The sequence below is a fragment of the Manis pentadactyla genome, chromosome 15 (assembly GCF_030020395.1).
Source record: "Manis pentadactyla isolate mManPen7 chromosome 15, mManPen7.hap1, whole genome shotgun sequence".
Classification (NCBI taxonomy): domain Eukaryota; kingdom Metazoa; phylum Chordata; class Mammalia; order Pholidota; family Manidae; genus Manis; species Manis pentadactyla.
Genome location: NC_080033.1, coordinates 83,156,162 through 83,181,929, shown reverse-complemented (window position 1 = coordinate 83,181,929; position 25,768 = coordinate 83,156,162). Strand labels below are relative to the sequence as shown.

At 54.7% G+C, this 25,768-nt stretch overlaps 3 protein-coding genes across 7 annotated transcripts; 1 reads left to right on the top strand and 2 right to left on the bottom strand.

Annotated features, from left to right (window-relative positions):
- Window positions 1–22: 22 nt before the first annotated feature.
- CDK10 (cyclin dependent kinase 10) lies at window positions 23–8,070 on the bottom strand. 4 transcript variants are annotated; one of them, XM_057493055.1, is made up of 13 exons: window positions 7,959–8,070; window positions 5,809–5,881; window positions 5,059–5,130; window positions 4,378–4,480; window positions 4,100–4,181; window positions 3,930–3,997; window positions 3,257–3,309; window positions 2,999–3,068; window positions 2,132–2,191; window positions 1,649–1,772; window positions 1,393–1,576; window positions 1,087–1,139; window positions 23–725 (listed from the first exon to the last, which is right to left on the bottom strand). In XM_057493055.1, exons 3-13 carry the CDS (start codon window positions 5,075–5,077, stop codon window positions 390–392), a joined length of 1,152 nt encoding a protein of 383 aa, XP_057349038.1. In that variant the 5' UTR covers window positions 5,078–5,130; window positions 5,809–5,881; window positions 7,959–8,070; the 3' UTR covers window positions 23–389. The 4 variants fall into 4 exon arrangements, with proteins under 4 accessions (XP_057349038.1, XP_057349036.1, XP_057349037.1 ...); XM_057493053.1 differs by having other exon boundaries at window positions 7,913–8,069; XM_057493054.1 differs by having other exon boundaries at window positions 1,393–1,564; window positions 7,913–8,069.
- A 700-nt stretch (window positions 8,071–8,770) lies between these two features.
- SPATA33 (spermatogenesis associated 33) lies at window positions 8,771–17,384 on the bottom strand. Its single transcript, XM_057492904.1, is given in 3 exon segments — window positions 8,771–9,753; window positions 16,501–16,873; window positions 17,200–17,384. Coding segments are annotated over 3 exon segments (768 nt in total). The 3' UTR covers window positions 8,771–9,543.
- Window positions 17,091–25,479, top strand: CHMP1A (charged multivesicular body protein 1A). Of its 2 annotated transcripts, XM_036924298.2 has the most exons (8): window positions 17,091–17,389; window positions 19,098–19,117; window positions 21,576–21,653; window positions 22,416–22,562; window positions 22,832–22,960; window positions 23,312–23,499; window positions 23,853–23,909; window positions 24,724–25,479. In XM_036924298.2, exons 1-7 carry the CDS (start codon window positions 17,383–17,385, stop codon window positions 23,872–23,874), a joined length of 591 nt encoding a protein of 196 aa, XP_036780193.1. In that variant the 5' UTR covers window positions 17,091–17,382; the 3' UTR covers window positions 23,875–23,909; window positions 24,724–25,479. The 2 variants fall into 2 exon arrangements, with proteins under 2 accessions (XP_036780193.1, XP_036780192.1); XM_036924297.2 differs by having other exon boundaries at window positions 17,096–17,389; window positions 23,853–25,479.
- The last annotated feature ends 289 nt before the right edge of the window (window positions 25,480–25,768 follow it).

Here is a 25,768-nt window from a genome sequence, read left to right as displayed (position 1 = left end):
TAAACACCACTGAACCCACCAGTGTCTGTTAGGAAAGCTTTTATCTCTGTGCTCCTGATAGCACCAGCCATACGCCTTCCCCCTGGGCCTCTGTGGGGTGGGGGTGGGACTCAGCCCCAATCCCAGGACCCTTGCTCTTGGGGCCTCTACCGGTCATGGCCCAGACCCCAGCCCACCAGACGGGCTGTGCTCCACACCTGATCCCTCCTTCCCACTTAGGGTTCTGCCAGGCCTCCCAAGGTCACCTCAGCCCCTCGCTGCCCCAGGCAGAGCCTGGTGACCAGGAGGAGCCACAAGGAGCCATGCAGGTCTCCTCATCCCGAGCCAGCGACACCCACTGAGATGGTCCCAGCAGATGTTTGCTTCTGGGAAATGAAGGTCTTGTGCATCTAGCAGCCAAGGGCACGGCAAGGAGCAGGAACCAGGTAGTCGCCAGACGGTGCCGCCACGGCCAGGGCAGGAACAGCCTCTGTGTCCTGGCTCTCCAGGTGCACCACCCCTGCCCCACCACCCTGTCCACACCCTGCTCCTGGGGCGGCGGGAGGCGGTGCAGTCAGCTGGAGCAGCTGGCCAGTCTCCACCAAGGGCCTCCCCGCCCGCAGCTGACCTGCTGGCCTCTCAGGGTCTGCAGCGCTTGCTCTGGCCCTCGATGCCTGTGGCCGTGGATGGGGTGGCCCTCTTGTTGCGGTGATGGGGGAAGGTGGGCATGAGCTCTGGTTCGCAGGCTGCAGAGAGGGGCCTGCTCAGTGCTGGGTGGGGAAGAGCCCCCCAGGGGACGGGAGGGTGTCCCAGGGTGGGGGGAGTGTACTCCACTCTGCATTTGTCATAGGCCCTGGGGCCACCCCTACACCTCTCTGTTCCCCTCCTCGGACCCTGCATACAGCTTGTGTGGCCAGGAAGCACCCACACAGGCCTTGGCACACAGCCCCTGCCTGCCCAGGTCCACAGCCCACTGGATGAGTTTGTACTGCAGGCCGCCCCCCCACAGCTCCATGAGGTTGTACCCCAACACCCCCAACCCAGACAAAAAGGGCAACCGGCCGAGCACCCCAAAGAGCTGAGCCTGAGAGGACCTGGGGGACTCACGCAGAGGCTTTTCTTTGAAGTAGGAGCTCTCCAAGCAGTCCCTGGCTGTCGCCCTGGAGAGGACGCCTGGCCGTTAACATGACCCCAGGTCTTGCTGAGGCTCATGCCCATTAACACCCTGCCCAGCTCAGCAGCCTCAGGCCAGACTTCCTGACGACCAGGAAGGTGGGTGGCAGTAGGAGTCCGGGGCCCAGAGACAATGGGAACCTCAGCACGGGCGCCATGACCTGTGCGGGCAGGGACACCCACACCCACACTGGGCGCTGGCTAGCCACACGTGTCTGGGAGGGGGTCTCTCGGAGGCACCTGTTTCTGAAGAGCCCTCTTCCAGAGGCCCAGGGGACAGGCACCTTTTCTTTGGGTCATACATGAAGAGGAGATTGAGCAAGCGCAGGCCGGCCTCCGAGAGCCACGGGAACTTGTGCTTGAGGTTGTTGTAGGGCTGCCTCCTCAGGCTGTACTGGCCGACCAGAGGCAGCTGGGAGAAGCCCTGTGGGAAGCAGGGGCTGCAGAGGCCGGGCCGCCTGCAGGGAGGCAGGCGAGGGCAGCGGCGGGCACTCACCGGCCAAATGCTCTCGCTGGGTGTCCCCAGCAGCTGCACTATCAGGTCCACCTGATGGATCTCGGAGGTACCAGGCAGAAGGGGCTTGTGTGCCAGCAGCTCGGCCAGGATGCAGCCCATGGCCCTACACGGGGGAGAAGGGCCTCGCACCCACCTCTGCTAGGCACCACTCCCACACGACCACGGGAGGGCAGGTGCTGCCCCACACGTCTCCCTCATGCTGGGGCCAGAGCTTGGGAGGAGGTCACAAGGGACATGTGACTGCTGACCCCCGCCCCAGCCAGGCCCACTTCTCCGGGTGACAAGGGCAGGCCTGTGACTACTGAGGCTCCTTCCCCCACTTCCTCTCAGGATTCCAGGCTTCCACCCACCTCCCTGGAGCTGGGAGGCTGTGAAAAGACCCCTGTGCCGCTCCTGTCCCTGCCAGCAACCCCGTGAGCTCCCCGAGCCCTCGGAGGCCTGGGGGTGGCCACCACCTCTCACCACATGTCGATGCTGGTGGTCTGCTTGGTGGTTCCCAGCAGCAGCTCGGGGGCTCGGTACCTGCACACAGAAGCACCCCACCTCAAGCTGGCAACTCCTCCACAGGGCACAGTGGCTCTGATCCAGCCCACCCACCAGCCTCCCTGAGCCCTGGACGGCCCGGACAACAGGACTGCTAGCCCCGGCTCAGACCCCACCCTCTAAAGCTTTGTCAACTAAACTTCAATCTCACCCTCACCCTGACATTAAACCCGGACCCTGACTCTGACCATAACCCTATCCTCCCCGTACACCTTACCGAAAACCTAACGACCCTCGCCCTGGCCCTTGGACCTAACCCCTTGCCGTCACCATCGACGTCACCCACACCTCACTGTCACCCTCACAGTAAAGGCTGCTGTTGCTGGCCCAGACGGCTCCTGTGTGCCACAGCATCCTGATCCCCTGCCAGCCCACTTCACCGACAGGCTGGATGACACGGGGCAGAGGGTGTCTGATGTCACTGCCCTCCCCTTAACTGCCTTCCTACTGCTTCTTAAAACATTAAGTGAAAGCTAACTACAGAAACTGCCCATCGTTCGTCGATGAGGCAACCTCCCCTCCCTGAGATGGCTGGGAGCCAGGCTGGGGTCTGGCTGCCTCGGGGCAGGGTGACCCCTCTGGGCAAGACAGGCTCTTCCAGACTACCAGCCGCGCTGGACATGCCCCCTGTGACGCCCTGGCTCCATGCTGAGCTGCAGTCAGACCCGGCCTCTGTGAGCATTCACAGCACCCACCCCCACCAGACTAAAGGCCCTGCAGACCATCTGGCGGCTTCGGCATGACCCCAGCTTCTCTCCACCAGGCGCCTGACTCCCAGGAACTCACCAAAGAGTGACCACCTTAGGGGTCATCGGCTTCACCGGGACGCCATAGGCCCGAGCCAGGCCGAAATCCGCTGTGACGGGCAGAGAGAAGGGGGAAAGTGTGTGACCCAGTGAAGGCTAACAAGCTGCCGTCTGGGGCCTCGGAGACAGAGGAGCCCATTCTTAGCCTTCAGGATGTCCGTGAGGATCGACCTGCCCCCCTCGAGGTGGCACTCGTGCAAAGCCCCCTCCCCCTGGCCCCGGCCAGTGCAGCGCCCACCTGTCTTCACACAGCCCTTATCTGTCATGAGCAAGTTGGAGACCTTCAGGTCCCTGTGATGGAAAGATATCGTCAGTGGCCCTCCGAGCAGGGAGGTCCGCACCACCGCAGTGGCGCCCAGGACGCTTCCCCACACAGCTCCTCCTGTTTGACTTTTCATAACTGGGGAGGGCAGACAGTGTAAGGCCCCCTGGCTGCTAGGAATACCAGAGCTCTCGGTGACCCAAGGAAGTGGCGCAACCAGGCCTCAAGCTCCTGAGAGCGTCAGTCCTGCCCCCACTGCCCATCTGGGGCCCCACCAGCTGCCCCAGGACACAGGAAGCCACTCTGGGCTTGGAAGGCTCCCACACCTCCAGCCTTGGTCCTTCCTGGCATGAAGCAAGACTCCAGGAAGGATCTCTCCATGCAGGACTTCTCAGAGCCTTGACTACACCCACATCACCAGCACTCCAGAGGGGAGGGCAGGTATTATTTGGTCCTGGACCCTCCCCCACAAGCAGTCAGAACGGTGGAGGCTGTCAGCTCCTGTCCTGGATAATGACACACTGGCATTAGAAGCCAGGGGCCAGGAATGGTAGCTACCCTTCCCCGGGTCAGAAACTAGCCCTCTAAACATAAACACCCCTTGAGGCCCTGCCCCACCCAGGCCCCCCTCACCAGCACAAGACCCTACCTGTGGATGATGAAGTTCTGGTGCAGGTACTGGAGGCCCCTTAGCACCTGCAACACAATGCACTTGACCTGCACGCAGAGTGGGGACACGTCAGGGAGAGCCGTATGGGACAAATGTGCCAGGCATGAAGGACCCATGAAGGCCCCCACCCAGGGCCCCTAGCCTCACACCTGGGCTTCAGAGAAGGGCGTTGGCATGTTCTCTAGGAGGCTGGCCAGGTCTTGCTCACAGTAACCCATCACCAGGAAGATGCTGGAAGGAAAAAGGGCTCTGGGAGCTGACACGGGCTGCGCTTTCATGAACACGCCACCTTCTCCCTCCTTCTGGGTGAGCCAAGCAAACCTCCTGAGACAGCAGGAAGGTGACCACGATCTTATGGGAACACAGGGAGGGACAGTGCAGGGTGGTCTCAGGAGGGCCCACAACAGAGGGCCAGCAAACCACTAACCTCTCCAGGTGGGTCCCCACGACCACCTCCTTTAGCTCCACAATATTTGGATGGCGAAGGCGAAGGAGCAGTGTGATCTCTCGAAGGCTGCTGATGGGGACCCCTACAACCGGTCATGACCTTAGCATGAGGGACCCCCACAGCCAGCCCCCCACCTCAGACCGTATCAGCCCCCAGTGACCCCCGCACCCACCACTGTTGGAGCTCTGCCCACCACCTCAGGGAGGATCAAGGGCATGCCAACAAGCACCCTTAACCTTCATTTATGGAGTGCAAGGCTCCTTCCTTGGGGAAGGGCCCAGCTATCCACACCCACCACTGTTGTGACAGGTTCACAGTGAGCGTGGCAAAGTCCTGCCCTCACAGGCAGCCTGGGGGTGCATGGCGCACACAGGGGTTGATGGCCTGGTCTTCAGTGGGGAGGCCCTGTGGGGGGTGGTGATGATCACTAGACAACTGGGAGAAATGCTCAGGAGAGCTGAGGCCTGGAGGGTGGGGGTGAGGATGCTAAGCTGGACAAAGGTGGGACAGGCAGGGCCAGGCCAGAAACCCCCTCAGAAATCAGTCCCTTTACCATCACGCAGGTACTGGCCAGTCACTCTGACAGAGCCGCGGGCAGCTCACCCCCTTCTGAACCAGCCCACTTTGAGTCACAGTGGTCCAGCGCCCCTCCCCGCTCACCATCCTTCTCCTTGTCCATCCGCACTTTCTTCAGGGCCACAATTTCATCGGTCAAGGTGTCACGGGCACGATCTGGAATGGAAACTCCTCCACGATGGAATCCAACCCGATCCCCCATCACATGTCCTCGTGCCACATGGGGACCTCTTCCTGAACACTGAAGGTTCCCTTTCTCTTCTTTTTTGATCACTGGATGCCCGACACCCGTGCAAGCAACACCTCCAGCCCCCAAGACAGATGCTCTGGGGGAGTCCTCTCATTTGAGCTGGGCAGGTGCCTAGTTGTAACTATATCCCTATGAGGTTTTCACCTTACAGTCAGTATGCAGATCCCTGCTTCGTGTTCTGCCATTACTGTGTCCTAACAAAAATAAGCTACTTTACCTAGAAAAAGAAACTCTATTTTGGGCAAAGATGGCTCCCCAAAGCACATGCTAATCTGTGCAGCTTTTAAACACTTAGCAGTATTATGCACACCAATGTTGCAGCTGCTACAAGTTGCAGCTCTGGCGGCTTTTCAAAGTCCCACACGCCACAGCTCTAACAGGTGTCCCAATCCGTGGTTACACCTCAGCAATCCAATGCTTACATTTATTCAGACATTGTATGAGGTTCGTTAGTCATACCAGGGATTAAAGCTCACCTGTACTAGTTTTTGCCCTGGTTGAAGAGCAAGGGGTGTTAACCTCCTTCCAGCCCTAACAGCTCCTGCTGGGACAGTCCCCTGTGCCCCACACACTGGGCCACTCACAGACAATGCCGTAGGTGCCTTCCCCGATGCGGTTCAGCTTCTCAAACTCCTTCACACTCCGGCACCGTCCCAGCTGAAAGAGAGAGGTGCTGGCAGTGAGGGGATTTGGTAACTGAGGGAACCACTAATGATGGAAGTTTCACAATTTGTACCAAGGAGCCACTCATGTCTTGCTCACCAAACAGAGGTAACCACACATTTGGGCCTTTCAGATGAGAAAAGGGAGATGGTAACAGTGGCCAGATGCTTTGAATGTGTATCAAAGATGGCTTAACCACACCCTTGCAATCCTGTGGTCCAGATGTATGCTAAGCAGTAACCACCAACCATACAGGGTTAAAATTTAAAGTTCATTTCTTCAGGTGCACTAGCTGTGTGTGAAGTGCTCTACAGCCCCATGTGGCTCATGGTGACACACTGGACGATTCAGAAAAGAACATGTACATCATCACACAAAGTCGACTGAACAGCCCTGGCCTGAATTATGCCCTGGACATGGGAAAAGCGTGCAGACCCTTATGAATCATCTACCAAACACAGTGTAAATACTTCTGTGGCAGACTAACTGACCCCAATGTCTACACACTGCACTACCTTCTTTTTGAGTTATGACACAGGCAGCCCCCCAGCTGCTGGCCATTTTCTTAGCCTCCCTTGCAGCTAGGTATGACCATGTGACTAGATTCTAGCAAATGGGATGTGAGAAGGGGCGAGTTCGACTTCCTGATCAAAGGAAGCTGGCTGCGGTCCACGCCTCTTTACCCAATGAGGCAGGCTGGGACGTGGATGACATACAGGCGGAACCAGACAGACAACCCGAGGACCTGGCCCACCTTGTGGAAGATGGCTGCCTCTGCAATGCTAGGGAAGAAAGTCTGCTCTTGACCCAGTGTTTCTGAGTCTGTCACGGCAGAGGGCCTGCACACCCTCATAGTAGGGTGCACTTGGAGGTGGACTGAACGGGCACACCTCTTTGGGTCTAAGCAGCAGGGACAGCAAGGTTCAGATTCTAACAGCCCTGCTTTGGCCTCCCTGGCTCTATTCTCTGACAAAACCCTGCCCTCCATCTCTTTCCTTCCTAACACCTGGGAAACCAAGTCTGGCCTGGACTCGGCCTCCTTTCCCACCCAAGTCTCCTTCTCGTTTGCCCTCTCCAGGCTGCACTCTCCACAGCCTGCACTTCTCATCTGTGACTTCACTCCTGGTGCTGAGGCTGGCACGCCAGGCCTCCTCATCTCTGTGTATGCAAACCCTCGTCACACTTCCTGGCCCAGCAGAATTGCCACCCCTTTTACAAAGTTCTTCCTGGTCCCCAGCTGAAAACAATTCTTTCTCTGAACTCCCCTGATACTTTCAGGTCTTGAAACCCTACTTTGTGCCCTCTGCATTGTCCCTGTCTGAGTGTGCGGGAGCTGCCTTTGGAAGCACAGTTCCCACCTCTCACTGCACGGAGCTTGGAAGGCAGTGGGCCCTTGCGGCCTGAGAAAGCTGGGACGGCCGGTGGTTGACTCAAGGTGCTCCTGGCGCCAGTCTGGTAATGATCCTTACTGGATACCTGACTTGACCTGTCAAGAGCACCGGCAAGTACCTAGAGTCCACCCAGCAGCCAGGGTTCAAACGTGCCGCGAGAGTGCTGCAGTGCCCCTGAGTTTCACCTTCCTCATCTCTACAAAGAGGGCAGAAGTGGCACCGCAGCAAAAGGTCGCTGAGAAAACTAAATGACAGCAACACAGGCAGAAGCCCCGCACAGAGGAGGGCGCAAACGCGGTGCCAGGTCACCGGCGGGCACAGCCAGATGCATCCAAAGCCTAGTTGGAGATCACGCCTCCGACGCTGCCCGCGGGTAAACTGTCCCCCGACTTCAGGCAATCCTGGGTCAACCTGCAAAGCCCGTCCCGGGCGCAGAACTAAGAAACGCCTGCGTTGGAGCCCGGAAGTGGCTCTTCCCAAGGAGGCCGGCGATTGACAGCCGCCGCGACCCGCCGCGGACCCGCACGCCGGTCCCGGCACGGGGCCCGGGGCGCCGCCGCCGACTGTCGCGCCCCTCAGGGCCCCAGGTCGTTCCGCCCCCACCCCGCCGCCGGCGAGCGGCCCCGCGCCGCACCCTGTGCTCCGGAGGCACCGCGAAGAAGCCTTCCTTGCGGACGCACTTCAGACGGATCTGCTCCGGGTCCCGCTCGGGCTCCGCCATGCCGGTCGCGGACCCGCCTCCCTCGCGCGCAGGCGCGGGGCGCACTTCCGGCGCGTCCCCGGGAGGCCCGCGGGAGACCCCAGCCGGCCCCCCGCGGGGCGCCGGGGCTGCGAGGTGCCCGCGGGCCGGCCGGACGCGCGGCGGATGCCGAACCCGAGGGGCTCACCCGGGACCGCGGCCTGACGTGTCCGTGGGCAGGCGGGCGGGGTGGGCAGGCGCCGGGAAGGCCGCCCGTGCAGGGTGTGCTGGGGGCGCGTGCGCAGCATCCGTGTAAGTCGAGGACGCTTGAGAATGTGCAATCGGTTCTTGTTTCAGGAGTAGAAATTGCTTTAAAAGATCATATTCAGTTCATTCTAGTCCTTTTTAAAATTCACTCATGAGCTACGCTTATAGCTAATAATGAGATGAGAACTAGTGCCATGTAAGTGCAGTTTTTAGATTGAGATGCTCAGGGCAGGGGTAGGAAGAGGGCAATTTCTAGGTCAAATAATAGAAATGGAAGGTTAATCCAAAATACAGAAATTTTGTGGAGAACGGCAGCCCTGCTGACCCGTATGGGGTCAAATTGGCATTCCCATGGGCCTGATTTTTCAGTGTCAGAATGCATATGTAAATGCATTGAATAAGAACAAATAATGGTGTTAATAGTGTGTCAATAAACAATGTCCATATGAGATTTATTCTTTTTCTGGTTACTAATATTTATCTGAAACTGACTGGAAGTCAAATCTACTATTTAATACTAAAAGACTATGATCTTCATAGATAGACAGAGACATGGAGACCACATATGAGGCCTGCTGATCATTCCAGAAACTAATGAAGCTAGCACCTACCATCAGCAGATTCAATGTGAGAAGCAGGCCGGGGCACTCTCTCCAGCCACACTGGAGGAGAATGAGCCTGACTCACGGAGTGCTGATGAGGGTGGGGTAGCTGTAGGAGGCTTCATCCACCGTGGAAAGAGTGGACGTTGTCAGCCCAATGACCCTCATCCTGGGGCCGCTCTGACAAGGCCACTTGCAGAGCTCTAAGTGCCATGGCTGTCCGTCGTTCCACATTCTTATTCTGGTTCCTTTAATATCCTGGATCAGATCACAGTCAAGCCAGGAGCCCATGGGCCCTCCAGGGTGACTGTGCACTTCCCTGTTCTGGGACATGATACCTTAAAGTTTAGTCCTCAGAGCCCAAACTTCTCTTCAAGTGTGGGGTACATTTCATTCACTGTAACCGCAGAGTACTTACCCAACACTTAACAAGTGAATGGGAAGATTTCAGCTGCCCCCCAAGTCAGAAACAGGTGCGGCCTGCCATCTGTTACTCTGCACACCAATTTATTCATTTATTACAACAGGGTTCACTCTCTCAAGCCAGTCACTCTTGCCTGCTGCCAAGCTGCCAGCAGCTCTGGGGAAGATGAAAACACTGGGGGACCCTCATTTACTGAAGGGGCATCTGCAGCTTCCCACAGGGTAGGACTGCCCTCTGCCGTCATCGGAGACTCAGAGCACAGGGCGTGACAGTGGCTGCTCAGGGGCACTTGTTTATTCTTTGGTCTGTAAATCATAGGCGTCTACTGTACTGGGGTTCCTATGTCAGTAGTAGAGGCCCCACTCGGCCTGCTCCTGAATGGTTTTCTGCTGTTCACTTCCGATAGAACCATAGCTAATGAGAGTCTCATTTGAGGCTCTGGTGATGATGATTTGTGGAATGGTGACTCTCTTCTTGCTTAACTACCTTTTCATCAGGTTTCTCTAGAAGGAAGAACACAGCCAGGCATTTGATAAGTCTATGGAAAAGCTCTTCCATAAAGCAGACGATGTCTGTGTTAGGGCCAACACAAAGAAATTAGATTTGTGGTTCAGGAAAAGAAACGGGTAAGGGAGAAAGCAGTCAAAACCATACATAAACATTCTGAAGCTTAAATTGATTGTCAGCTCAACCATGAGATGAGGGTGGGGAATACAAGATGCCCTCCTTCAAGGAAGCAAACAGACATTTCCACCATCCACTGTGGAGAGCCTGACAGCTCAGGTGACAGGTGCAGGAAGGAGACAACAGAGGCAGGTCTGCTCGGGAGGTGAAGGTTCGGATGCGCAATACAAAGGATTCTAAATCTGTAAAAGCTTTCTGTACAGAGCTTTGTCGATCAGAATGCTGTAGAAATAGACATTTCTGATATTGGCCACGTTTTCTTAGACTTGCTAAGGTTACAGGAATGCACAGGGTTTGTGAAATGCTGAGTTTGTGAAATGTTACAAAATAGAAAAGCAGAAGCACCTTCACTACTCCTGGGGGTTCAAGTTGATGCACATCCTTTCAGGCCTCTATTAAAGCACCACAGAGAGGTCTTTCTCTCTGTGCATGTTATGTGTACATAGGCTACTCATATCACATTTTTTTATAGAAATGCAGTAACACTGGTCCTATTGCTCTGCACCATGCTGTTCCCCATTTAGTACCTCATGAACCAAGCTATATGGCAGGACAACATTTTTCTGAGTCCTGAAATGACAACAGTGAATAATGGCCGCCACAGCTTCTGCAGTAGGTCCCATATGACCTACATTCTACAGGTGAGGGAACTGAAGCACAAAGAGGTGGTCGCCTGCTCAAGGCTGGTGATGCTAGGGCCCAGGCTCTGAAACCCAGAGCTCCCCCTCAACCTTCAGTCCTGCATCCAGAGCCCCAGTTGTTTTAACCACTGTTAAATGACCCATGGCCTGCACTGGGAATTGAGAATATCATTGCTTTTTTATTTTGAGCATTAAGCCAAAAACTGCATTTCATCATATTTATTATTTAATTTAAATTGGGAGGGGGTCATTTTCTTCACATTTATTTTTATGTATTAAGACTACTTAAAAGGTATTGAGTCATTAGAACATAATACATGTTGGTTACAAATTGCACATGGAATGACTCTTGCAGACATCTCACGTGCATGCATGCAGCCTAATGCTCAGGATCACACCGGAAGGCTGTCTTGCAGCTGACTGTGTGGTTCAGCTAAGCCCCGTGTCTGTGCACACATGTGGCCCCTCCTCTTCCATGGCACCCTGTATTCCTCTTCTCAGGGCCCATCATTTACATAACCAGCTCCCTTTGATGAATATACGTTATTTCCAATTTTTCTTTTTCAAACAGTGCTGCAATAAACATTCTTGCATTTATATACTTACACACTTGTGAGGGCTTATCAGATATTGTACCACAAGGAAAATGTTGATATTGTCAAATTGTTTTCCATATTTTATCAATTTATATTTCCACTACGAAGCTATAATCAGATCATCTCTCCACACCCTTCCAATTCTCCCCAGTTGCCTCCATCTTTTCCCATGTAACCACCCCATTGGCCCCCATCAACTTCCCTGAAGCTTTGCCCCTAGTGCTGAGAGGCAGTGTCTTTTTGCTTCTTCATAGTCCAGTGCTATTTTCCTGTGAATAGGTCATATTATTTCCTTGTCTTCTACTTTGATGTTTTGTAAGAGCTTTTGTATGTTTTGGAAATTTTCCCTTAATGATTCATACTGCAAATAGTTCCCTTGACTTCTTAGCTTCTGCAGCATATGGTCCTCAGTCTTTTCCTTAATGGCTTTTTGAGTCTGTCAGACTGGAAAGAGGTACTCCCTACACCAAACTTAAAAAACCTTTACCCATTTTCATTTAGTACTTTTATAGCTTTCTATGTTGAACTTTTTGATTCATATAGAATTTTTTGAGTAAATATTGAGGTAAAAATAGTTTTCTCAGTTGTCTCGTCACTTGTCTCAGCAGCACGAGTTAGTGGTCCACCTTTCCTCCACGTCTTTAACGTGATTCCTTTACTGTGAATTCCCACGTGAGAGTGAGACACCGTGTGTCCATCATTGCTCTGTGTAACACACTTTCATCAAAGAACTCAATCCCTCTCCTGCCTCTGCTTTTCCAGATGTCTTCTGCTACTCTTAATTTTTATTCTCCTAGGTAAACCTGAGAATAATTTGGTCCTGTTCCTAAAAAGACCTGTGGTGTTTTGACTGGGGTCATAGGGGAGAATTAACATCTTTACATCACTGAGGCTCTGTAGTCCAAAACAAGACTTTTTGTATAGTTCACAAGTTTTTGAAGTTTTTTCATTTAGGAACGTGAATCCTTTTAGGATTCTTGATACTTACTACCTGTACTAGTTTTCAATTACTGCGTAACAAATTACTACAAAGTTATCAGTTAAAACAGCACATGCATTAATCATCTGTTTCCATGGCTCAGGAGTCCAGGTTAAAATCCCACTGTCAGCCCAGCTATGTCCTCCTCTGGACCTGGGACCTTCCAAACTCACTCAGGTTGAATGTAGAATTTACTTTTTTGTGGGTTAAGAACTGAAGCCCCTGCCTTCTCACAATTGGTGGGGGCTACACAGCTCTGCTCACAGCACGGTAGCTGCTTTTTAAACTGAGAATTGACATGGTAGCTTCTGCATAGCAGCCTGTCACTTACACCTTTTTTAAAACCTCAGGTTAGGTCAGGCTCACCCAAGATACTCTATTTTGATAAGTGAAAACCAACAGTTCGGTAACCTAATCACAGGAGTGACGTCCATCCTATTCACACCCAAGGGAAGGGCGTTCTATAGCCTTATTCAGATTGTGGGGGCTCTCTTAGAAGCCAACCTCCCACATTACCAAACCATCTTTAAGATCAGTACTTTAGCACACGTAATGTAAGGGGGTCTCAGGGAAGGCAGTACAGCACAAAGACAAGTAGTGACTCTATAGTATCTTACTACGCTGATGGACAGTGACTACAACGGGGTGCGGGGGGGAGGGAGACTGATAATATGGGTGAATGTACTAACCACAGTGTTGCTCATGTGAAACCTTCATAGGATTGTGCATCGATGATACCTTAATTAAAAAAATAGATCAGTACTCCACCAATAATGTGTGCAAGTTTTTGATCTATCATAATGCTATTTGGCCTCCTATTTTTTTTGAGCTTACCAATTGTTTTATATTTTTTTATTGATGACTTGGGGAAATGTTTTACATTTTAATGTAGTCAGATCTTTCAAAATTTCTTTATAATGTCTTTGCTTTGAGGCCTAGAAAGGTTTCCACTAAGGAATCAGATTAAAATCAACATATTATTTTTGAAGTAACTTTCTATATTCACTCTTACCCACTTGGAATTAGTCTGCATATAGAAGAGATTACAACCCAACTTGTTTTCCCTTAAAACATTAAGCAATTATCCTAGCATAATTTATTGTATAATCCTTTTCCACTTACTTTTGGAGCCAGTTTTATCACACACTAAATGTGTATATAAATGTACACACATGCACACACATGCATACTAGAACTGACCAGTGTTCTCATACTGGAACTACATTTTTAATAATTTTTGACACATTTTTAAACTTTAATTTTTGAAATTGTACATTCACAGAAAGTTGCAAAAGTGGTACCCAGAGGCCCGCCCTACATAACCCGCACCCAGTCTCCCTCAATAGTGACCAGAACCACAATATAGTAGCAACTCCAAAACATGGGCTTCAGTACAGTGTGTGTTCTATGCCATTTTGCCACATGTGATCACCACCAAGATCAAGACACAGGACTGTCCCATCACCACAGAGATCTGTGCTATACTTTTATAGTCCCACTCCTTTCCCTGTACCCCCACCCACCATCTCTAACCCCAGCAACCACTAGTCTGTTCTCCGTCTCTATCAGTTTGTCATTTGGAGAATGTTGTATAAATGGAATCATATTTTGAAACTGGTTTCTTTCACTCAGTATATATATATATATATATATATTTTTTTTTTTTTTATTTATTGGAATCACATAATGGAGTTTGAGATCCCACTCACACCCAGGTCACTCAGTATATTTTTAATAGTTGATAAAAGATGTTCCTTAAGTTTTTATTCTCTTCCAAAAATTTACTGCAATTAAGCACACTTTACTTTCAAAAAAAATTATGGAAATATTCAGATACACATAAAAACAATAGTATATATGCATCACTCAGCTCCAATTATTTTGTCACCTTGTTTTGTCTATGCCTTTTTTCCTGAGTATTTTCAAGCGAATTCCAGACATAAAGTTTACTCATAAATAATGCATAGGATATCTCTATCAGATAAAGGTTTTTAGCATAACCACAGTAGCATTGTCACCTCTAAGAAAATTACCACTGATCTTTTTATTATCCATCATCTAATACCTGGTTTGGTTATCTCATCAATGACCTCACCCGGGTCCATACACTGTTATTCCATTCATACATCTCTCATGTCTCTGTATGATAGTCCTCTCTGCTATGGACTGAATGTCCATACTTTGTTCCCCAAAATTCCTGTGTTGAAGGCCTAAATCCCCATTGTGATAGCATGTGGAGGTAGGGCCTTTGGAAAGTAATTAGGGTTAGATGAGGTCATGAAGGTGGGGCCCCCACAATGGGGTTAGTTTGTAAGAGGAGGAGACCACAGCCTTCATTCTCTGGCCATGTGAGGACACTACAGTGAGATGGCAGTACAGGAAGGGACCTCGCAGGAACTACCCTGTGGGACTCCCCGGCCTCCAGAATTAGGAGGAATGCCTGGGTCTGTGGTGCTTCCTTATAGCAGCCAGCTGACACACCCACCTTCTTTTCATGTCATTTATTTGTAGAAACATCAGTCATTTTCTTCAATAGAATTACTAGCATTTTGGGATTGGTTGATTGCAAATTTGTGGCTTGTTAATCTCTATAATGTGTGTATATTTGTGGATTTTGTAGTGCAGAATTTCAAGCACACACAGAGGTAGCAAGAACAGTATATATACCATTACATAGCTGCCACAATTATAAACTTTATCTCTCTGCCCCAGCATTTACCCTTATTCTGGTTCCTACTGCTGTGTAACTTACCCCAAACCTTAGCAACTAAAACAACCATTTTATTGTCTCAAGTTTATGAGTCAGGAATCCAGGACAGGTTCCATTGGGTCTCCCAGGTGGTGGCAGTCAGATGATGTCTGGAGCAGCAGCCATATGCAGGCTCCACTGAGCCGGGCATGTAGGATGGCCGCTCAGAGCTGGCAGTCGAGGCTGGCTGCTGCAAGACGTGGGTCTCAGCTGGGAGGATTCACAGGCCAGGGCTAGAATCACCTGAAGGCTTGTTCACTCACAAGTCTGGTACCTGGGCTGGAGAAGCTTGAAGACCAGGACTTCTGACTGTAGCACCTCCTGTGGCCTCCCTACGTGGCTGAGCTTTGCTCACAGCATGACGGCTCAGGCTTCCAAACACCAGTGAGCCAGGCGGGATGCACCCACTTTCACTGCCCAGCCTCACAAGTCAGTCACCACATTCTATTGGTTCCAAGAGGATGTCAAGTTTGCAGAGACTTGAGAGGGGACACAGAACCCCACCTAACCCCACCTCCAGAGTAGGAGGACCATCAAAGTCACACCACAGAACACATGGGATGGGAGGAATCATAGCCATCTTCAGAAACATCAGCCACATCTATGTTCCTGCACTTTGCAGCAAATCTCAGACACCATCTCCACTAATCATATCCATTTATACTTAAATTTCGGGCGCAGCTGTAAGAGACAGGTCTTGTGTATATTCCATGTTTTTTAGGGCATAATTCACACAGAATAAAATGCAGTTCTTAAATGTTTAGCTAGATGAGTTTTTACGACTGTGGATCTGTATAGCCACCCCACAAACTTCCCACAGGCCCTTCCCCACTTGACTGGCTTTCCCCTGGCCCCGGCCCAGCGATCACTCTCTGATTTCCTCCCACATCTCACAGACAGCAGGTTCTACATCCCAGGTCCTTTCTGATTCCTACTGCCACTACCTCATTAGTTCCATTAGTTCCTGCCGAGTTACAACAGCGGGCGTGTGACAGGTCCCCTCACTGGCCCTAGCAGCTTGTTATGGAGACAGACTTTTGCACAGCACGAACCCCATCACACCTCCCTTGCTTTAACTATTTAACAGTTCTTTTTCCACACACCACATAATAAAACTGATGAAAGACTTCATATTCTGACTGCTTCTGTGTGGCCTTATCCCCACCCCCCACCCCAACACACACACACATATCCCCACCCTCCACCCCAACACACACACACACACACACACACACACTAAATTTGCCAAACCTTGTGCCACACATATCCCCACCCTCCACCCCAACACACACACACACACACACACACACACACACACACACACACACACACACACACACACACACACACACACACACACACACACACACTAAATTTGCCAAATCTGCCTTCTTGATCCTTGTGCCCAGGCAGGGAGTGCCCACACCCCTTCTCACACATGACTACATTACAGACTGGAGCAGCCTTCCAGGGTCCAGGGTCCTGTCCAGTCGAGTGTTGAAGGACAACAGTGGTGGCCCAAAGGCACCCCGCTCTCCACCCGCGCGCTGCTACGCCTCTCGACTGTCTGCCGGGCATCAGCCACCTGGAAGCCCACCTACACCGGCACTGAGCTTGTTTTCTACCTGGGATTCTGGGCATTCACTGGGACACCACCCCTTCCACCCCGGGGCAAGCGCCTTGTATGAGCTCCCCGGCACCGCGCCTCTGGCCTGCCTGCCCCATTCCCGGCCTACCGCACCTGCACCCGCGGGCTCGGGGCCCTCCTGGGCGCGTGCTAGCGTCCACTTCGGATGAAGAGGGCCACTGCCACTCGGCGGCCCTTTCCTCCGCTGGAAGCTCTCCACAGGCCCGGCGCCCGGAGGCTTCCCTCGGGAGTGCCTGTCCGTGGACCTTCCGTCAGTCTTCGGGACTGAGTAGGGGCGCCCCTTCTTCTGCTTCTCACCTGAAATATACGGATAATCAGGCCTGCATCACTGAATCTGGGCCAGTGTGTCCCGTTCCTCAGCTGCCTGCTTTGGTCCAGAGTGAAACGAGAGTCCAAGACCCGGGTCCCTTCATTTCCCTAAACATGGGTGTTGCCGTGGACGAACGGCCCCCGGGGACGGTCATCAGCGAGGCGCAGGGGCGGCGTGGGCGCCCAGCCCCGGACCCCGCCCCGCGCGAGCCGCGGCCACGGGACCTGAGAGACGGCGGGCCGGCGGCCCTTGGCCTTTCTCAGGCTCGTGTTTGCTTTTGCGAAGTCCCGCAGGCGAACCCAGCGCCCGGCGCCCGCCGCCGCGGTAACCTGGGAGACTCACTGGGCCCGCCTCGCGCGCGACGCCCCGCCCGCGCGACTGCCGCATCCTCTCGCGAGAGCGGCCGGCCGCCGGAAGTAGGGGTAGCCCCGGAAGTTCCCGCGCCACCGAGGGGATCCGCGCGATTGTCGCCGTCCGGACATCACGGCCTCCGCCTCTGCCTGCGCTGCGGCTGCGCGACAGGCCATGGACGGTAAGGGGTCGCCGCCCTCTGGGGGGCGGGCAGTCCGGGCCGCCTCTGACGCGGGTGCCCCAGGCCTCCACCCGGGACCCGGGACCCGGATCCCCGGCTTCAACCCCACACTTCGATCCTCCACCCCAGACTCTTACACCGCACCCTCGACCCCAGACCCCAGTCCCCAGCACCTGGGGGCCTCAATCCCAGACGTTGTCTCCGAATCCGGACCCCGAGGCCTCCATTATTGGGCCTCGACCTGGGACACGGGTCCCGAACCCAGACTCCCGGGCCTCGAACCCAGACCCTGACCCCCGGCCCCCCTCAGCGTCTGCCCGCCCCCGTCTCGGCAGCCCCAGTACCGGGACATAGGCCTCGGGGGCTCTGGGATGTCAGGTCAAAGGGGACCTGAGCAGGAGGCGGTGGCACCACTGCCCCCAAACACCACTGAGAGAAACTGGAGGGGCCGGGGCAAAAAGCACCTGTGCCAGCCCCGCCGCAGGACAGTCTTTGAGATGGGCACTTCTGCAGATGAGACAGGTGGAGGTCTGGCTCACAGCCGCCGCCACACACGTTGATTTTCGCAGTGCACTCAGCTCTGAGGGGATTTTTTGCCCGGACCACTTTTCTCCAGGCTCAGGTTTTGCTTATCGAACTATTTGCATTTCCACACCTACCACTCAAGCGTAGGTGAGGAGGGCTGCGCAGGGACAGGGGTGACTCGGGTCATACAGTCAGCGGAGAGCTGTGCCTCACCCAGGCCAGCCTCTTTCCCCCCGGCAAGCACACTGCCTGCTGCCTGCGTCCGTGTAGCCCTGTCTCCCAGAGTCAGAGGCAGCTCTGGCCTTGACCAGGGCCTACACCAGCGGGTGTACACAGAGCTTAGGGGACCACAGGGGCTGCCAGTGGGAAGCCTTCATCTGCATTCATGAGCAACAGCGCCCCCATCCATTACGGTTCCAGGAGTAGATATTCTGCATCCTGGACAAGTGTGGTTTTAAACCCTTCCAAGACTCATTCTTCATATCCATAAATTGAGTAAGTTGAGGTGGTTTTAAGATGACCCCAAATCTACCTGGTTCTTGAATTTTGATGAGTGAATAGCAAGTTCAAATATGAAGAGAGTTAGCCAATAATGAACACAAGTCACTTTGGTCTTTGGTGGGGACAGCAGTGATTCCATGGCTCAGAAGTGGCAGCTGCTATAAGGGGAGTCCGTGTCTATGGGTCAGCTCTTGGATGGTATAGGAGTCATTACCCTGCTGTCTCTATCCACTCCATTTTGGGGAGAAAGCATATTTTGAAAAAGACCATCAGGTAGTGAGCTTTATTCAGTTGGGGAAGAATCCCAAGGGCCCTTTGTAAAGTTGCGTTAATCACAAACAACCTTCCTGAGTTTGCACCGTGGGCCACCAGGTGCATCCATGACCTCATTCGCCTGCACACTAATCCTTGAGGTCTGTTGGTGCCATTCTGGTGCTGTCTGTGAGGCATCAGAGATTCAGGGAGGTCCTGTGTTTGCCAGAGCCCTCTAGCTAATGGAGCAAAGCTGGTGCACTGGCCCAACATGAGGCAGTCCTCCCTGAAAGCCCCAGTCGGCACCATCTGTGCCTGCACTCTGCCCCAGCTCTTCATGTCTGGGAGGGTCTCGGCGACCCCCACTTACTTGTTAGAAGTCCTGCTTGTCACATATCTTAAATCCTTAAACCCTCTCCTCTCTTTGCAGATACCCTGTTCCAGTTGAAGGTATGTACCAAATGACCACTCACCCCAACCCCCTCCTGGGCATAAATGGCATGAGTCCCACACACAGGGACAGATTATAAATTAGGGCTCTCTGCACAGTGCTCAGATACACTCATGACCAAAGGAAATTATTGAGTTGGCTTGGTAACATATTCTTGTGGACTGAGTGGAAGCAGATCACTTGGACTGTTCATTAAACAGCGAGTGTGTTAATTTTAAGAAACACAACTTGACATTAGGTGCATCCCTTGATGCTCCACTAGACATTTAAAACTCTTGTTTCAATTCTTGCAGATCACATTAAAGAAACTTGTTCGGGGCAGCTGAGCGGCCCTCCTGTCTGGGTTGTGTTTACACTTCCTGATCAATCCAGGGCAAGCTTCTGCCACATTTCCCTTAAATGCCCTCCTAGATAATCAGCCATGGTTAGTTCTGAAGGACCGGGCAGAAGGGCATGCACAGGCTCCTGGCTGCAGCTTAGCACAGTGGCTCTCTTGAGGAGAGGAAGGGCCGGGGGGACACGTGTGGCCTCAGGCACTTGATTCAGCAAGCACTCATTCTGGAAGATGCTGCGTTAGGTGCTCGGGGCCAGATCCCCAGGTCAGGAAAATCTGGATTTCCCCCTTGAGGAGTGTAGAAGTGTGAGGTAGACAGACAAACAGTAGTTTTCTCTATGACAGAAACCCAGGCCAGCAGGCCCTCCTGGGTGGGTGGGTGTTGCAGGCTGAGGGGACTGTGCAAGGGCCAGAGTAAGGATGAATAGAAACCACGGGCCCCTGGGCAGCTGCCGCTCACTTGGGTCATCCGAGCATTTTTTTCCTGCCAGTTTCCTGGCCAAGTGAGGCCTGTTCGGGGAGCTGTTGGGGACTGCTCTGACTCTGGCTGGGGTGGTGCCCTCCAGGAGGCAGTAAAGACCCAGGAAGAGCCCATGCAGGGGTGCAGGCAGGCAGGGGATGAGGTGAGGGTGGATGCTGTGGGGAAGAGGGCAGAGCATCACCAAGCACCTGAGTGAATGGGGCAGGGCTCAATGTGCAGGAGGAGGAGGTGCTCCTGCAGTGCCCTGTGGCAGGTGGGCCTAGTTCTGCAGAGCCACAAGGGGAGGGATCGGGGTACCCACCTGCCCTCTGCAGCAAAGAGTGTTTAGATCTGTGCTGCCTGACACCACCCACGCCAAGCACCTGGAATGGGGCACTGAACTTCACTTACTTGAAGGTGATTTACATTTAAAGAGCCACATGTGGCCAGTGGCTACTGTACTGGACAGCACAGGCTTAATGACTGTGAAGGAAGAAATAATGGTCAAAGGGCAGGTACAGTGAACATTGATTTAAAAGCACCTGAAGAACGAATTTGGTGCTCAGGAATTGGGGGGTGGCCTTGCAGAGGGTTCCTTGTGCCCTGTAACTGGCAGTCAGGGAGGTGCTGACATTCACAGAGGTCAGACCCTCAGGAAAGTGAGACACCAAGGGAGGTTTGCCCGCTTGTCAGCACCAAGGGGCAAAAGGCAGTCGGGAAGAGGAGTTTAAGATAGAGCGGGCTTGTGCACACAGGCTGAGGGCCAGGTGGCTTCCCCATAGGCCCCAGCTGCTGACATGTGCAACAGAGGAGCAGGTACGTTCCATCCAGGGTTGGGGGCAAGGGCTGCAGGTTGCAGGGACCCTGGGCAAGGGGCTGGGGCCTGGGCTGAGTGTGATAGGATGTCAGGTTTTAGGCCAGGACTGCATAGGTGAATCATGGCGGTGGAGAAGAGGTTCTCCAGCAGAGAAGGCCACGCTTAGGGCACAGTGATGTTCACCCTTGTAACAAATGCATAGGTTGAGGTGCATTCCAACTTAACATCAGGCTGCCTCGCCTAGGTGGACCCAGCCTAAGATGTGGCTGGGACAGAAGTGGCCAGGGGGATGCCGCCTGCAAGGGGGCGGTGTTTGTGACAGTGGTCCAGGGCTGAGGCCTGCACGCATGCACCTCATGTGGCCAGCCTGTTGTCCTGGTTCCAGACTGGTGGCCAGAGGCTTGTGAGGACAAGACGTGGTTTCCTTTTGGTGCTGGCAGTTAGGTGTCAGGAAACCGTGCACTACTCAGTAGCAGAACATGAGTTGGGTGAGGAGAACCCGGGGAGCTGCTTCTCCATCTGGCATCCATTGTTAGCACTCGGGGGGTGTGGAACAGGTCTGCTGGGAGCATCCCCTAAGTTGAGCACCGTTGTAAGCAGAGGTGAGTTGCTTGTTTGACTGTCCTCTTTGGGAGGGTTTTAATTCGCTGCTCTAGGAGGGGACAGAGACTTGGAAAGCCCTCAGAGCCCCTGTGAGGCCTCTGCTCACACAGCAGATGGGTCGTGAGGGTGCTCGGTCGGCAGCTGAGTGCCTTCTCTGCGCAGCGTGGTGCAGGGGCAGGCAAGGACAGGAGCGGGCCAAAGGCAGGCCTGTGTGTCCGACCTGGGCATCCCTTTTCTGCTCAGTTCACAGCAAAGCAGCTGGAGAAGCTGGCCAAGAAGGCAGAGAAGGACTCCAAGGCGGAGCAGGCCAAGGTGAAGAAGGTGAGGCTGCAGGCCTGTGCCGCTGCCGGCTCCTGGCCCCACCCTCCGTCCGTTCTGTTGTGCGGTCCTTTCTGTGGCTCTCACCCTCGGTGCTCGCCTGGCAGCCTGCCCAAGGCCTGCAGTGGCCCCCGCCTCCCCACCCGAGGGTGTCCGAGCGGAGACGGGACCTTGGCCGTTCTTGCTCATTGACCGTGCCTTTGTTCAACTCTGTCATTGTCAGCTTGCCGGGAGCCCCTGGGTGTGGTGAAGGACCACATGGGCCTCTCCCCAGGGGTGGAAGGGAGGGCCAGCTGCTCTTGGTGTGGACCTTATAGATGGGGAAGCCAGGGGGGTTGGATTTTGGTGACCCTCACCCGGACTGGGGCTCCCAGGGCAGAAAGGAAACTAGACAGCGAGTCTGCCATCTGAATCCTCCGCCTGCCCCGTGTGGTCGTGGGCAGTTCTATGGAGTGATGCCAGGGGGCCTGCAGGCTGAGGGCGCTGGGGAGGCGGCTGTGCTCCTGGGCTTGGCCTCCCTGCCTCACCCTCCACAGGCTGGTCTGGTGGCCCTGCCTGGACACCCTCACTCCTAAGCAGGCTTGGGCCTGGACATCTGCATTTCTGGGACGCTCACAGCTATTTCTGATGAGAATACCCACAGAAGGTCTTGCAAGGAGGGCTGCCTCCATGCAGCAGACAACTCCCGGCAGAGGCTGGGACCAGGCCCCTGTGCAGAGCAGGCAGAGTCTGTATAGACGGCTGGCCTTTCCCCCCGAATTTCAGGCCCTTCAGCAGAAAAACGTGGAGTGTGCCCGTGTTTACGCTGAGAATGCCATCCGAAAAAAGAATGAAGGTGTCGGCTGGCTCCGCATGGCATCCCGTGTGGACGCTGTCGCCTCTAAGGTGCAGACGGCTGTGACCATGAAGGGGGTGAGTGCCTCGGGGACCAGCTTCTGCTGGGAGAGTTGTGGGGGTGGCTGGAACAGGTAGTGTGTGGGACCCCTCCTGTTCCATAGTGGGGGTTTCCTCCACACAGGAAGGGCAGTGCCACAGGGGAAGCACGTGTCCGCATACTCCTCAGTGCCCATGGCCTGGGCCTCATGCCTGGTGTTCAGGTGAGGGCATTTCTTTGGGCCCCAAGAGCCCGTCCCTGGTGGGAGCACTTCTCACCTATGCTGCCTCACTCTCTCCTGGGCCAGGTGACCAAGAACATGGCACAGGTGACCAAAGCTCTGGACCGGGCGCTGAGCGCTATGGACTTGCAGAAGGTCTCCGCAGTGATGGACAGGTTCGAGCAGCAGGTGCAGAGCCTGGACGTGCACACGTCGGTACGCTGCCCACGTCAGGCGCATCTGCAGGGTGGCTTTGTGGCTGGCCTCGCTGGGTTCCCTCCCTGGTGCCACCAAGTGCCCTCTGTTCTGGGCCCCTGTGGGGCCACCTCCGGGGCACCTGCTCCTTGTGGGGAGTCGGGAGCAGCACAGAAAGTCTAGCAGGCAGGAGGGCAGCCTGGGCTGGGTGCCCAGAGGACTGAGGGGGTGCAGTCTGGGAAGACCGAGAAGCGGCCCGTGGGGGGATCGAGCAGGAGACGTGGAGGAAGCAGCGAGCAGGGCAGGGCCCTCTGAGGCTGCGGCGGGGGGCTCCTGGGGCCTGGGCCTCACCGCTGAGAGCACGACCCCCAGGTGATGGAGGACTCCATGAGCTCGGCCACCACACTGACCACGCCGCAGGAGCAGGTGGACAGCCTCATCGTGCAGATCGCCGAGGAGAACGGCCTGGAGGTGCTGGACCAGCTCAGCCAGCTGCCCGAGGGCGCCTCCGCCCTTGGGGAGAGCTCTGCACGCAGCCAGGAGGACCAGCTGTCCCGGAGGTGCGTTCACCGGACCTGGGCGCTGGTGCTGGGCTCGAGGGAAGGAGGGCGTTCTGGGCCAGAGGCTGCTGGAGAGGCGAGGCCTCGGCCCAGGGGCTCTGGGCCCGAGGAGCGAAGCCCCCACCCCACAGCGCTCCAGCTTCTCGGGTTCTGTCAGTGCCGCTGCACACATCCTGCCGGCTTGGCTCTTCTGGGGCATCAGAGGAGGAGCGGAGGCCGGAGCTTTGCTCCTGTTGTCTCAGGACAGCCTTGAAAAGCTGGAATGAGAGGGAAGGGCTGTGGCCCTGGGTGGGTGAGCAGAGAGGTGTGGACACCCCTGCCCTCACCCTCACAGAAGGTCTGTTGGTTTACAGGTTGGCTGCCTTGAGGAACTAGTGGAATGCTGCTGCCACATGCTGCCTCCGGCCCCGGTGTGTGGGCCGGGCTGGGCGGGAAGGCACTGTCTGTCCCCACTGCGTCTTGCCTTTCTGCTGACCCTGCAGTGGCAGCTGGCGGCCCTCGCTGCCCTCAGCACCCCGCACCTGCCAGGCCTGGGAATCGTTCCTCTTCTCTTAGTGTAGGCAGTGGGTCTGTGTCCTGGTGGGTGAGTTTGCACAGACTTCTGACTTCTATGGGTAATTTCTGTGACTCTTGGCCAACTAGCTGGGGGTCTGCAGCCTCTCTGTGTCACCACCTCCAAGAATCGATGGGGACCAGCCACTGGATGCTGTGTGGACTCTGTGCTGTCCCAGCGTGGCTACCAGCTGGCTCAGCCACGGGGGCTCCCGTGTGAGCTGCAGGCAGGCCCAGGTGTGCCCTGGGGGTCTGTGTCCTTGCTCTACTGCTGCCTCTGGGGGGCTGGGGGCCCCACGGGGTGTGCTGCAGTCGCCCGTGGAGACCCAGGGTCTGCGCCTTGCCTCCCCACTTGGGCAGGTGGTCTCAGGCTCCTGGTGGGGCACTTTCTCTGAGTTGCCCTCTCCTGTCTGTAAATAACAGGCTGCCTCCCCACATTGGCCTCTCCTGGGGGCTCACCCCGCTTGCCCTTGCAAGCCGAAGTGGCTGACAGGAGCTCTGAGGAGCCGCCCTCCATGGGCCAGCAGTGCCGAAGCCCGCCGCAGCCACAGCAGGCCAGCCGCGAGCTCTTCCTGACGGCTGGCTGGCAGCCCAGGATGGGCTCGGGACAGGCTGCAGTCTCTGTTTTTTTTTCAATGCCTGAGGTTTACTTGATTTTCTTGATGCTTCCAGGATTTTTCATTTTTTGCCAAAATAAAAGGAGCAGACAGCAGATGGGGAGTGGGGTTTGCGCTCCCTCTTGGTGTGACCTGGTGAGAAGGTGCTGACCAGAACCTGGCTGTTCGCACAGCCGACACCCCACAGCCCCTGCCAGAGGCCTCCGACCACCCAGGCCACCCTCACCCTGATGGCGCCCATGGATGATATGCCTTTGCCTCCCTGCAGTGTCTGGCTCCCCTGGATGTGGGCGCCCCGGGTGTTGTCTGCTACACGCTGTGCTCTGGGCTGTGGTGTGAGGCCCGGGGGCTGCATCAAAGCGCCTGTGGCTTTTCTTTGGTAATGTGGCCTTCCCTTACTCCTAGGCCTGGCCTCAGTGCCTACATACTGGGGGTTCAGAGAAAGTCCTCGGTGTCCTGGTCTTCGGTGGGAGCAGAACTCCACCGGGACCCCAGGCTGCAAGCAGAGGCCACAGCTCCTCAAGGCAGTGGGCGTGTTTGCCCTTCCCCAGAATGCTGTTGTAAGTCAGCAGACTCAGCCCTGAGAACTTCCTTGGGCTTTGCTTCAGAGGCCTTGGGTGGAGTGGGGATCCACAGGAGGGGACCCTTTCTGTGGCTCTGTAGCCCCACGCAGAGTTTGGGGGGACAGGGAAGGAGGGAGAGCCTTGGACCCTGCCTGCACAGACAGAATCAGAACCCATGGTTTTTAATTTTCTTTTGAAGTTTTTACCTTTGAAATAATTTTAAACTTACATAAAAGTTGCAAAGTTCACATTCTGGTTACTTCTGTGTATCGGCTGCCTAGTTAACCACACAAAACCGGCTAAATCAGGAGATTCCTCTCCCCCACCCCAACCTGCTTGTTTGTCATGACCCCATCCCCCCAATCTGGGCTCTACGCATCTCTGTCTCCACGACCTGGCTGGTCTTGGGGTGTGCCGGCCATTCTGCAGACGGCCCTCCACTTAACGCTGGTGTGACATTTTCACAGGATGGCATTGAGGTCACAGCTGGTGACAGGAGTCCCACGGTCGTGGCTTTGTGTCCTCAGTGCACCGCAC

Excerpts from the sequence above, each read along its gene's own strand:
- CDK10 (XM_057493053.1), bottom strand. The coding sequence starts at position 7,999 with ATGGCGGAGCCCGAGCGGGACCCGGAGCAGATCCGTCTGAAGTGCGTC. Across the intron at positions 5,882-7,912 it reads CGGTGCCTCCGGAGCACAGG|CTGGGACGGTGCCGGAGTGT; the intron begins GTGCGGCGCGGG and ends TCTCTCTTTCAG. Across the intron at positions 1,773-2,131 it reads ACCACCAGCATCGACATGTG|GGCCATGGGCTGCATCCTGG; the intron begins GTGAGAGGTGGT and ends TCCCCCGTGTAG.
- CHMP1A (XM_036924298.2), top strand. Across the intron at positions 19,118-21,575 it reads ATACCCTGTTCCAGTTGAAG|TTCACAGCAAAGCAGCTGGA; the intron begins GTATGTACCAAA and ends TTTTCTGCTCAG. Across the intron at positions 22,961-23,311 it reads GCCTGGACGTGCACACGTCG|GTGATGGAGGACTCCATGAG; the intron begins GTACGCTGCCCA and ends CACGACCCCCAG.